The 13,067-nt window shown below is 38.3% G+C and overlaps 1 protein-coding gene across 3 annotated transcripts in view; it reads left to right on the top strand.

Moving 5' to 3' along the window:
- LOC144024460 (SLIT-ROBO Rho GTPase-activating protein 3-like) overlaps positions 1 to 13,067 on the top strand; it is a 39,891-nt gene that overhangs the window by 4,374 nt on the left and 22,450 nt on the right. For all 3 annotated transcript variants that reach the window (XR_013284773.1, XM_077530772.1, XM_077530773.1), the window contains exon 2: positions 9,572 to 9,767. Coding sequence is in view for 2 of the 3 variants with exons in the window: in XM_077530772.1 (XP_077386898.1) it covers positions 9,572 to 9,767 (196 nt within the window). In the remaining variant the exon portion in view is untranslated. The remainder of the gene's footprint in view (positions 1 to 9,571; positions 9,768 to 13,067) is intronic.

The raw sequence follows: 13,067 nt of genomic DNA on the forward strand, positions 1-13,067 counted from the left end.
TTCAAACTTGACCAAACCGGTTCCTAGTCATGAAGACTGCATGACTGTAAGCAGGCTGCATTGTCAGGCTACTGCAGATGACTTTTACACTGCAGCTTTTAAGCCACACACCCAACTAGGAAAAATTGGTCTAATTCTCCTCTTGGGAAAATCTTTTCTGAAATCCGCTGTGCATTTCAGATATCACACACAATACTAATAATAATGCACAGTAAAACAAAAATGATCGTGTTGATAAAGCAGCTGGAGAAGGTCACCTAGCAAACAGTTGAGAAAGTCCATCAATAATGGATGGCGTCTGCATCAATTATAAACCATGAAAGGATTTTCCTTTCTGAGGCTAAATTTGTGGCTAAGAAGGAGAGGAGCTAACCCTGTGCAGGATGTGTGCATACAGCAGTGAACTTGGAGCAGTTTGTGTGCATCAGATGGTGCATCGTCCTCCCTATGTCCTTTCGCAGCAGTACATTAGCCAATATTTTTTTTCTCTCTCTCTCTCTTATTGTTGTTTGTGTGTGTGTGTGTGTGTGTGTGTGTGTGTGTGTGTGTGTGGTTGGTCAACAAATTGATGAGTTTAAAGAAACTATTTCTTGTTGACAGAGGCATTACAGTGAATAGTCTACTCCAGGAGAGACTATGTACATGCAAACAACAAAATGTGTGAGTTTGCTTACAATGACAGGGTGGATGATTTTTCATTTTTTATTTTTTTGCTAATGTGTGGACATTCACTCAGCAACCTGACTGCATTAACAAACTGGTTGTGTTCTGTTTAACAAATAGATTTCAGATTTCTAAAAGGTTTTCATAACTGATATTTCACAGTGACAGAGTGGACATTTTAAGCCTTAGGGCTGTGCAATGAATCAAAAATTAAATTACAACTTCAATTATTACTCGCCACAATTACAAAATTGGCATAATCGTAAACAAAAATAAAAGATTATTAATACTAATTTTGATCTGTTTAAATGTATATATTTGCACATTTTTTTATTTTAAAATAACTAATTTAATCAATCTTGTTTGGTTGAAAAGAAACTTGGATATTTATAGTGTTTCAAATAAATTTATTTGTCTTAATATTGTTTTATGTTTAAACATTTTCTTGTTTTGCACCAAAAAAAAAACCCCAAACCCCTTCGTCATCAGGCTACTGTTTTAGCTTCCGATGAAGAAAGACAAAATATTGGTCAAAACATCAGAGGGTTTCTTAAAGGGGTAGTTGCCCCATAATGACAGGGTGGACATCAATGTGGAGTTTGATACTTCTTACTCACTATTACATGAGTCATATGAGGCGCTCTGAGGTGTTATTTAAATTGCTGTCATCCCAGAAGTTTCCCAAAGTGAAAGTCTCTATGGTAAGTTAATCATTTTTATAGCTTTTAAACACAAGGAAAATTAGCTTGGGCTTACTCAGCCATTTTTTACTGGCAATGCATGCCAGACGCTTTCAAAAACAACAATGTGAGTCTTCCTGATAGAGGAAAAGTTTGTTATCAAAGTCGGTTATCAAACAAACGCCTCATGCTTTTACATGTTCTCATTGGCTCTCATATTGGTCGATTATTCGCTCTTCGGCCTCAGTGACCACGAGAAAATCCGCCACAGCTTTTTATCACGTCTCCATTTCACGAGAAGCTTCTAAGATGACATGTTAAGCTCATTTTGGAACTGGGATTAGATCAGTTTGAAGCGGCGAGTGGGCTCATTTGACACTGACACTTGGCTGCAGTAATGCTGACTTACTGGCATTGCAGCAGCGCAATTAACATGCACGCGCGCGCACACGCACGTTTGTATCACACTAGAACTGTACATGCTTGGACTTGAATGTATGAATATTGCCAAATATTTCATCAATGACCTAATATTCATTCATGAAATGGAAAAAAAGGTTAGTCATCAAATGTTCTGAAATTCTTTACGACAGTTTCTGTAAACTACACCGAAAATATTCCCACATCTAATTATTTATGACAACAGAGATCACAGTAAATAAGCATACAGAAATGATTATTATTTCCTTCTGAACTCCTATTATGTGAACAAGTTTCATTAACGTGATAATAGTACTGCATTTATTTACAAAACATTAAAGTGTAGGCAACCAATGGTAACGTATGGTAGTAGTGCGCTTCACTTGACACAATAAAACATAGATGGCTATTCTTAAGTTTTGAGCTTTCAGTTTTGAAATCTATCTATCTATCTATCTATCTATCTATCTATCTATCTATCTATCTATCTATCCATCCATCCATCCATCCATCCATCCATCCATCCATCCATCCATCCATCCATCCATCCATCCATCCATCCATCCATCCATCCATCCATCCATCCATCTATCTATCTATCTATCTATCTATCTATCTATAATTTAGCCATAGTTTAAATTGGTGAAAGTGAAATTATTGTACTGCACACATAGTTTTGCTTTGAATGCCATTTAAACAAAGTTGTTAGTTAATCTAATAAACATTACGTAACCATTTTAATGTCTTCTTTAAAAAGCATGAGACAGTTCTGGTCAGTTACGTTAGCATCTATGCTAGTGCTAGCCAAATTAATTTTAGTAGTTTTGTGATGCGATATTACTACATAGTCTGGCTTTGAATACCTTTAAAATATACATTTTTGCACTTTTTTATATTTTCTTGACGTGACGATTTTAGAGTGTTCTAAAATGATTTAAAAAAAAAAACAGTTCTGAACAGTGGCATGAGCGCTAGTAACCATCAATGTTTTCTTTCTAAGGTGAAACTACTACATAGTCTTGGTTTGGATTCAATTACTGTAACATAATGGCATTTTAAGTGTTAAAAAATAAAGTTTTAGACAGTCTGACTGAGCAGTGACTGTACATTAGCATCTACACTAGCCACTGTTGTTTTTTCTGGGGTACAATTACTGCATAGTTTTTTCTTTCAATAACAAAAAAGTGAGTTGAGAAATTATGAAAACATAGCATTGTTGTATGTTGTATACTATAGTAACAGGATTGTGTACTGTTCACACAAATTTGTATGTTATAGATCTCTAAGTACAGTCTGTATTCCATGGAGCGTAAGTGGCCACAGCCTGTGGCGCTAACTGTTTATTCATCATAATAAAATAAAAAAAATGGCCAGGGTGACACTGCCTTGAAATGTCAGTCCTGCATTACGACAGCGAAACGACGTCTTTGTTGCCAGCGTGTGAAGCTTCAGACGCTGCGTTGTGGTGTCATACCATTTAAAGTGAAACCTGCTCGGAATGTCAGCACAGCGCAATGTGGATTTTCCTGTCCTGCGGTTGCACAGACAGCATTTGAAACATTCGGATCGAGGGAACGACACGTGAACTCGTGCACACGTAGGCCCCCAAAAAAGCGTAAACGCGGCCATGAGTGCATTCAGACGCTCACGGCCTTGATTCGAACCAAATGATGTCAACGTGTCAGTCTGGGTTAGGGCACATGTGACTAGCCACGCATGGCTAACTGCAGACGCAGCCCCGGAGAGGCGGCACTAGCTGTGGCGGGCTAACCGGAGCAGGCTGCTTCCACGACAATGACTCCTCAATATGGGATTTTTTTGCACAAGCAGGCCTGCCTTCAAGGCAACACGGCCCGCTCGCTTCCGTTTACAGCAGAAGTCCACACATGTAGCGACGACATGTGAGTGCATCGGAGCATGTTTGCGGTACATGAATTGTGTTTTTAAGCACGGGAGACTGCTTGTGTTTAAATACAGGATCTGGTATGCTATGGAAGCTCAGCTGTAATATTCATAAATAGAGCAATCGACCAGAGAATATGGTTTTCTTGTAATATGCCTACATGATCACACAAAACTTGGAGAGTCAACTGCAAAACTCAAGCAAGAATAAAAAATATATACAAATTCTTAATGTGTTTTGCATTTCCTTGTTTTTTTTGTGTGTTTTATGCCAACACAGTGACAGGAGGGTGTCATTAAAACACATATTCTTGGAGCTACATTTAGAACTTACCACCACCTCGGAAACAATCTAAATGTTCAGGAAAATATTTGCAACAATTGTAATTAAATACCAATCCCAAATGAAATTTGCAAAGCAAATGCTAAGAAAGTAGAATTTAATAATAATCGTTCTTGATAAATGCCGAACTTTACCAACAAACTGTTTACCATTCCCTCTCTACGATAGACATTTTTAAAGTGTGACTTGTTTTAATTTTGTTTTTAGTTGTTGTGGTAGTATGGGGTATATGCCACAGAAGAGGCGGGACGTGATTTTGCACAACAGTTTGTTTCCAGTCCAGGGGCACAAAGTCGGAAGCACAAGTATTTTTGATGCAGCCCACACGCCCCAAAACGAACCGGAAACAAACTGATGTCCAAAAACAGTCCCGCCTCTTCCGTGGCATATACCCCATTGTTGGTCTAGTGAAGTGATTGTGGCACTATAGCACCCCTAGTGGTATGGAGGATCACTCTTGAGAGCAAGAAAAGAATCACTAAGTACTAGAGGTGGGAATCTTGGGGCACCTCACGATTCGATTGCGATTACGATTCAGAGGCGACGATTCGATTATAAAACGATTATTGATTTCCCCCCAGGCAGCAGAAAAAAAACAATGTATTTTGGCGCTTTTAATGTTTCGTACATTAGTTACAAAAATAGTACAAAAGTCCTCTCAGGCCTAAATAAACTACTATTTCAGTATCAAGTTAACAGTTCAAAACAGTAAATAAAATACTCAAGTCCTCATTCTGTAACAACAGCTTTTAAGTATATTCAGTCTTCAACAGAATAAAACATAGCATTGAGCAAAAATATATTATTTTTATCCACTCAAAAGTGCACTGAGGTATAAATGAAAGACAATGTGAACTACTACTTAAATACAAATGCCTTAAAAAAAAGTGCTTTCCTGCTTTTTAAGTTGTGTAAAGATGAACATGTAAACATTAAAGTTTCTCAGAGGTACAAAAAAAAAAAAAAACTCAAGTGCTTTTCTGCTTTTTAACTTGTGTAAACATGAACGTGTAAACATTAATGGGATCGTTCGGCTTTTTTAACATGAATCTCAATTTGATCCTCACCTCCCGTGTGTGCGATCAGCGCTGACTTCGGCGTTGGACGAGAGGAAAATAGTCCAGCAAGCTGGCTGGGGTCTCGGAAATAAAGCGTTTTTCTTCTAAAAACTATTTGTTTTCAAAAGCGTGATACATTTCCACCACAATACTCTTTTCTGAATACAGTCAGACGCCATTACCGCCAGCCACTACTTTTCTGTTCGTTCGTTCGTATCACTGCGCGGCGCCCTGTCGAACGCTAACCGACGCACTGCAGCCAGCTAGCTGATACTTCCGCCTGAAGTTGTTTGCCTTTTCGGAGCAGGTCTGATCTCACGAAGAGGTGGGTTGGTCAGCTCAGCCATGCTTGTTGTTGTTTTGAATCTCGAGGCGTGAGTTGTGGATGTGTACTCTCGGTCCGTCCCAAAAAGCGTCCCGAAGACCGCGCGCGCTACTGCGTTTCAGTTCCGCGTACTTTTCGCTCGTTTCGCTTCCCTTGGCATATTTATATAATCGGAATTTGGACATTTGTGAATCGTTCTCGATTGTTGCACGGCCGAATCGTGAATAATCTAAGAATCGGAAATTTTGCACACCTCTACTAAGTACTAGTTTTGTTGTATTTAGCATTTTAGTGCAAAGCATTTGCATTCAATCTTAAATAATTGTTATCAAACACATATTCAAGTTTTTTTTTTAGCCAACTTTTATGCGCAGTACATTAATAGTGCAGGGTTAATGTTAAAGATGTGCATAATATCACAAGTGGCTACTGCAAACATACACTTTTGAAACATTTTCTCATACTATTGAATGGAGATGTGTCTTCAAACTTTTGACTGGTAGAGCACTTAGTTACCTTTAGCATATGAGACACATATGAGTACAAGTGTGTTTGAGTACTCGTACAGAGTTGAAAATGCCATTTCGAAAATTGTGATAAAAATGTGTTTTCTTGAAACTTTGTTTAAAAACGCAAAACCCACATTTTTTTATTGAACATGACTAGAGTTTCACCTATTCAACTTGTTAGTGGTGTATTAGTGGGGCTCATCGTTTTTTATGACGAGCACAATTTGCAGTTGGCTTTAGTGAGTGTCATCCGTGTTTAACTGAAATTAAAGAATCTATACATAACTGACATGGTGCCAACTCTACCTGCCCGGACTATAAATGTCACGTAGGTAAAGTGGTATTGCTGTCATAATATCGGAGCATTTTTATGAGTACAAATTAGAGTCCTGACAGTATTCACACCGATATTTAGTGAATACTGTAGTACTTTAGTATTGGTCCATCCTTAGTTAAAGGGGTACTTCACTTATTTAGCCCATTTATAGCAATACAAAGTTAATATTTTGTCTATAATTAATTTGTTACTTTCATTATTTTTCATGTACAATTAGTACCTTTAAAAAACACACTTTGCAACTTGCTGTCGACTGAAAATGACATCACAAGGGCTGAGGTAACCAATCACAGCTCAGCTTGTGAATGTCACATGACCAAACCTAGAAAACAGGTGAGCTGTGATTGGTTACTGAGCCCTTGTGATGTCATTGACAGCAAGATGCAAAATGTGTTTTTAAAGGTACTAATTGTACATGAAAAATAATGAATCAAATGTATTATAGGCGAAATATTAATGTTTGACTGCCAAAAATGGCTAAATAAGTGAAGGATCAATTTAACATTGTTTTCCGCTTCTCCCAACATAAGTGTTACCCCATTTTTTTTTTAGCCTCCCATTTATGCAGAAAAGGCTTCGTCAAAAAATTCCCAAAACACACCAGGATGTTGATTATTAGGGTTGGCCGACTAATTAAATTATAAATAGATACTTTTGGACAAACTCTTCATGCTTGTGCGTGTGCTTCACATTCACTTCCATTTGAGAGCTTGACGCGTGCGATGTCGAGGGGAACTTTTTCCCGTGTCTGACATGGAACTGCGAAGTGCTTGGCCGTGTCCTCGCGTGATTATGCCCACTCTGCGCAAGCTTGAATCATTCATCGCATGTAGTGAAATACTGCACCGTTCCTAGTAACAGTTTAGCTTCTAAAAATAACCTTCCTGCCAGGAGAGCGGATGCAAATAGTCTATTTGATGTCTAGCTGATGACATTGTGTCGTCACGTCACGTCAATCCGCATTTGTGGTCAATTTCAGCACGGTGACATTTTGTTCTGTTTCGGAGCCGATTGCAATCATCAGGCTTGGCCGCGTGTCGGGCATTTCCAAGCAGAAGAAGTCAGTCACCCCCTTGTCCTTGACCGAACGCCAAGTCGAGCGACTTAGCAAGTGTCAAACGAGAAGGGAGGACGAGCTCGCTGTGGATCCGAAGCCTCCAGAGGCATGTAACCAAGCAACTGCAACACTAAAGGGAACCGTGAGGATAACATCTCCTCCCAGCAAGGGAGCGCATATTTATTTTGTCCATATTCCTCTCGTTTCATTCACTCGCATGATGGCAGAGCATTTTTTGCCGTACAGTTTCCATCACGTTAAAGCAGAATGAAAGCCCTTTTCTTCATTGATGCTCGACAAAGTTCCTTTATGTGTGAAAAAAAAATCATATGCATGCCTGAAAACGACTCTGGGGCCTCCTTAATGCCTCTCAACTGATTTAATGTCACATGCGGACATTGTGCTTTGTCTATTGTGTGTATGGGCGTGTGCGTCAGTAAATGTATAATTAACATATTTCAACTTGAGAGGGTCATAATAACTGATTAGTCGATTAATTGGTATTTGAGAATTTTGATGTTTGTGTGAAATTGATTGATGCAAAGTACCGACAAGCTGTAGCTACAAGTACTTGTTTTTATATTTAAAGGGATACTTCACTTATTTAGTCCATTATAGCAATAAAAAGTTAATATTTTGTCTGTAATTCATTTGATACTTTCATTATTTTTCACATACAAAGTACCTTAAAAAACACATTTTGCAACATGCTGTCGACTGATAATGACATCAAAAGGGCTCAGGTAACCAATCACAGCTCACCTGTTTTCTAGGTTTGGTCATGTGACATTCACAAGCTGAGCTGTGATTGGTTACCTGAGGCCTTGTGATGTCATTTTCAGTTGACAGCAAGTTGCAAAATGTGTTTATAAAGGTACTAATTGTACATGAAAAGTAATGAAAATATCACATTTATTATAGGGAAATATTAATTTTTGACTGCCAAAAATGGCTAAATAAGTAAAGTATCCTTTTAAGGTAGGGTGATATTATGGCCAAAAAATACTATCACTTTTTTTTTTTTTTTTTTTTAAAGAATGTTTTCATATTTCATTTAACATTTCAAAAATGCCAGTATGATAGTTCAGCAAATGTGAGAAAATGTAACTTATATAAGTGTAAATATATTGCAACGTAAGCGATGATAAAAAAGCATAGTGACTTTATTTTCTAATTAGCAATAAAGCAAACTAATGCTATGAGAGAATGAGGAAGGTTTTCCAGGTTCATATTGTGCCCCCTATCTTTTAAAGGGGCGGAGCTTTGTGCATCCATCCTTTGTGCAGTACATATATTTACAAAATCAAATCAGCATTAAAAAAGAAAAGATTAATACCAATTTTTGAGTTGTTTGAATTCATACTTGTTCCTTTTTTAAATTTTAAATTAAGTAATTTAATATTTTTTTTCATCCAAAGGGAACTTGCATAATTATAGCGTTTCAAAGAATTGTATTTCTCTTAATATTTTTTACTTTGAAACATTTTTGTTTTGTCCCAAAAAAATAAATGATCATCCTAATCGTGATTTCAATTGTTACCAAAATAATCGGGATTAATATATTCTTCATAATCGAGCAGCCCTAGCAGAGCTTGAACCTTATTTTATTTATTTTTTCCTTCCCAATCAAAGAAACCCAGAACACTGAAAGGCGACCCGCCAGGCTTCCCATTGTGTCTCCACTGTTGGCCTTTTTAGAGATCGATAAAGTAATCTGAATCTGAAGAGAATGAAAGAAAAACTGAACATAAGTTTGCTGCTTCAATACAGCCAATATCTTTTTGCTTTTTCAGCAGCCACATTGTCCACATAATCTCGAAACTATATTTCTTTCATGTCAGTTGTTTTGTTCGCTCATCTTACTCCCTCTGCGTCTGCGTTTGATGGTAAGCAGCAAGTTTCCCAACCTCTTCATGTGAAAACTGCAGCAGTCTTGCAATTAAAAGAATTCCTCATATTTGCGGCTAATCTTTGTGAAGGCTCTCACAGCACAATGCATGCTGACCTAGTTTGTTTTCTGTGCTGTCTGCAGCAATAAACAGACATACATGTCACAGTGCACGTGCGCACACACACGTACTGGCAACAGACAGATTTTATCCAATTAGGGTGTCTTTGTTCTTAAACGAGTGCTTCCGCTAGCATGCTAGCTAGGTTCCTGACACAGTTCCAACTATTCCAGTGTGTAACAATGTAAAAATGACAGGGTCAAACGTAATCTGCGTGCCACCACTGGCTCTTTTCCTACTAAGCGCGACGTCTGCTGTTGATCCGCAGAGATCCGTAACCAGCTGGTGGAGCAGTTCCGTTGTTTGGAGCAGCAGTCGGAGTCCCGCCTGCAGCTGCTTCAGGACCTGCAGGACTTCTTCCGCCGGAAGGCTGAACTCCAACTGGAGTTCTCCAGAGGCCTGGACAAGCTCGCCGAGCGCTACTCGTCCAAGATCCGCACTTCCAAGGAGCACCAGCATTTCAAGTGAGTCCCCCGCGTCAGCTACGCTGGCGACACGATGGGTCTGTGGTTACCGTTTGAGTCTTGATTTGGTCAATGGGTAATTCGGAAAAAGCGTCGTTTCCAGCCAGTTTTCCTGACCAAGGTTCTGACTCAAGATCTGGATCTGGTCCCTGGGTTCTGCGTCGTGGTCATTCCCTGTTCCTCAGGGATCAAATTTTATTCTGGGAAAATTAGCTCGGCCTGGTGTGGTTTGGAAAAATCAACCAGAAATGGGATGTAGTAAACAAAACAAAATGAGGATACAATAGTCTCTAATTTTAGAAAGGGTGCGTTTAGTGTTTGTTACTTTGTTTGATTATCTTTTGACCAACCAAACAGCTGAAGAATATCTAGATAGAAATAATAGGGAGTAGGACTAAATACTGCGATTGGCTGGCAACCAGTCCAGGGTGTCCCCCTCCTACTGCCCAGAGCCAGCTGAGATAGGCGCCAGCTCCCCCCGCGACCCTTGTGAGGAAAAAGCGGTCAAGGAAATGGATGGATGGATGGATGGATAGGACTAGATAAGTACATGTACTTCTTCCTACTCCTTGAACATATAAATTATGGAATTTATGTAAATTAGGTAAGTCAACCCCTCCCCCCAAAATTATTGACAATAATATATTCTATGCAGCCCCATTAGTCTAAATACGGTAATCTCGTTAATACTACGTTAGTGGAGTATGAGTTAACACACTAGCTTAATCATGACATTCTGATAAATATTACATTTGGGAAATATGAGTTATCAAGCAAAATCCAGCCATTTTTATCCTTCTCAGGGGGTGGCCATTTTGCCACTTGCTGTCGACTTAAGATGACATCACAGTTGCTCAGGTCTCAGGTAACAACCAATCGCAGCTCAGCTTAAAAAACAAACAAAAACAAAAAAACAGGTGAGTTGTGATTGGTCGTTGCCTGGCCTCTGAGCAACTGTGATGTCATCTTAAGTCGACAGCAAGTGGCAAAATGGCCACTGTCGGTGTAAGATGTGATCGAGCTGCCAGATCATATCGGGGTCCTGCTACAGGATTGTCTGGAAATTATCCAGTTGACGTCAAACATTGGAAAGAAAATATTAAAGATGTAATTTAAATAAAATGTACGGACTGAAATTGTAAAAATGAATATAAACACAAAATATATTGAATAAATGATAAAATAGATTGACTAAATGATAAATACACAAAATCATTTTCTCAGATGTGACAAATATTGTCAGTTTAGATTGTTAATGTTTTTGTTTTTGTGATTGATTTGTGAACAGCTAAAAAAGAAAACAAACCGACGCTAACTTCGTTAGCTTCACAAAAGTAATATTTATCAGAATGTCATGTTTAGACTTGTCACATATAACATATTATTGTCGAGAAATGTTTAAGGTTGACTTCCATTTTAACATTTACTGTAGATTGGTACTTCAACTAAATGGATCCAAAAAGTAATATAATAGAAATGTGTTTTGTGTATTGATAGACTTGGCAACATGCCTCATAGGTATGCAGAAAAGCAACCAAGGAACAAAGGGATGAACAATAAAAAAAGGAGGTATAAATGCAGAAGAATTGACCTGAAATGCAGCCAGGGCCAAGGAAGCCTGGCCTCAGGCTGCTGCGTTCCTGCCAACTAGGTCAGACTTAACCCACTCCACCAACCCCCGCCAAGCTCGTCTTCTCTGTGTGCTTGTCATTTCATTTCCATCCTCAAACAACTTCACGCTAGACGCCGACTCTCCCATCCTCAAATTTCCTCACCGGTCACAGAGAATTAGTGCGCTTAGAAGTCTCACCAAGGAAATGTTTTATTTGAATTTTGTTTGTTTGTTTATTCTCATCGTGAATCAAACACACCCTGCAGCTCTTTTATATTTAGGCATCAAGTTCGTCAAGTCGTTATGGAACATGTTTCAAATGACAACATGAATTAACATCGAAAGTAGAAAGCCAGTAAATGTCAAGTTCATGTTAAATGTCTGTTTGTCAACTGGAACAAAGGTTGGTTATTAATCGGTAATGGTGGTCTGGCCTGCTCTATTTCATTCTCTTCGCCCCAATTAAATAAATGTAGTCAAAGCACGCAGAGCTGCCATCTCTGCGATGTTGATTAATGGAGCGTTCAGTCAAAAGGGAGACCCCTGTAAGACATTCCCATCGCTTCACTTCTCTTGTCACCCGTTGTCCCAGCCCCTTACTCCGAAAAACCTCAACTCCCATCACGTAAAATAAGCATCATTAGAAATGTATATCAAAGGCTTGATTCTCTTCTCAGTTACTGCAATAACTACAAAATCGTCGACAGGCGCCTGTGCGCTCGGCGTAAAAATGTGTTTATCTTCATTTTCGTGCCGGGGCAAGTCTCGCTTAGCATTTTTGTAAATTTGATAGACGTTCCGGCGTATTTTATTGTACGCCCCCGGCGCATCTGGCAATGTGATCAAGGTGCAGGCAGACAGATTGTGTGTGCGCTGCATGACATCGTATTTCATTCATGAAAACCGCGTGGGATAATCCCCCTGAATCATTGTAGAAAATTATTTTATTTTGCATATGTATTTAAAAAAAAAAAAACTACATTTATTGAATTCTTATTGTCATCTTAAAAATATATATGAAATATTTTAATTTTAATATTTAGTCTGAAACAAGTTTTATTTTGAAAATCCATCAAAGCATCTCAGTAACAAGATAGGGGACAAATAATTAAGTACACAACCTAGCAAAAGTTTGTTTATTAAAAAAAAAAAAGTATGGAGAACTTCTTCAAAAGGGAGAAATGACCAAATAATGAGACAGAAGACTTCAGGTAAGAATTTTTTGGTAGTTGAATCACACGCACCAAACCTGCTCTTGAGTAAATATGTCGCAACAGGCTCGCAAATGAGGCCAATAAAGCCATCAAAACTCTTCCGGCACATAGAATCCAAGCACCTGGCAGTAAAAAAAAAAAAAAAAAAAAGCCTTGAGAATTATTTAGTAGTGTTGCTCTCAGGTGATTAAAAAAAAACCCGAATTAATTACAGGATATGTAATTAATTAATCTAACTAATTTTAATCTCATATTTTGAATGTTAGGACATAGAAAATTATTTTTTACACAAGGTACAAATCACAAATCAAAGCCCAATGGCTCAGCTATGGGACTAAATGCCGTTATATTATAACACTGGTGTTTAATTTTCAGCATATTAATTATTCTAATTAATGTGTTCAAATGACAGTCCTAAAAAATGATTAGAAGAGAAGAAACAAGCTCAGAGCCTCCACTATTTACAAGTCAGTG

Source organism: Festucalex cinctus, chromosome 8, assembly GCF_051991245.1.
Source record: "Festucalex cinctus isolate MCC-2025b chromosome 8, RoL_Fcin_1.0, whole genome shotgun sequence".
NCBI classification, from domain to species: Eukaryota; Metazoa; Chordata; class Actinopteri; order Syngnathiformes; family Syngnathidae; genus Festucalex; species Festucalex cinctus.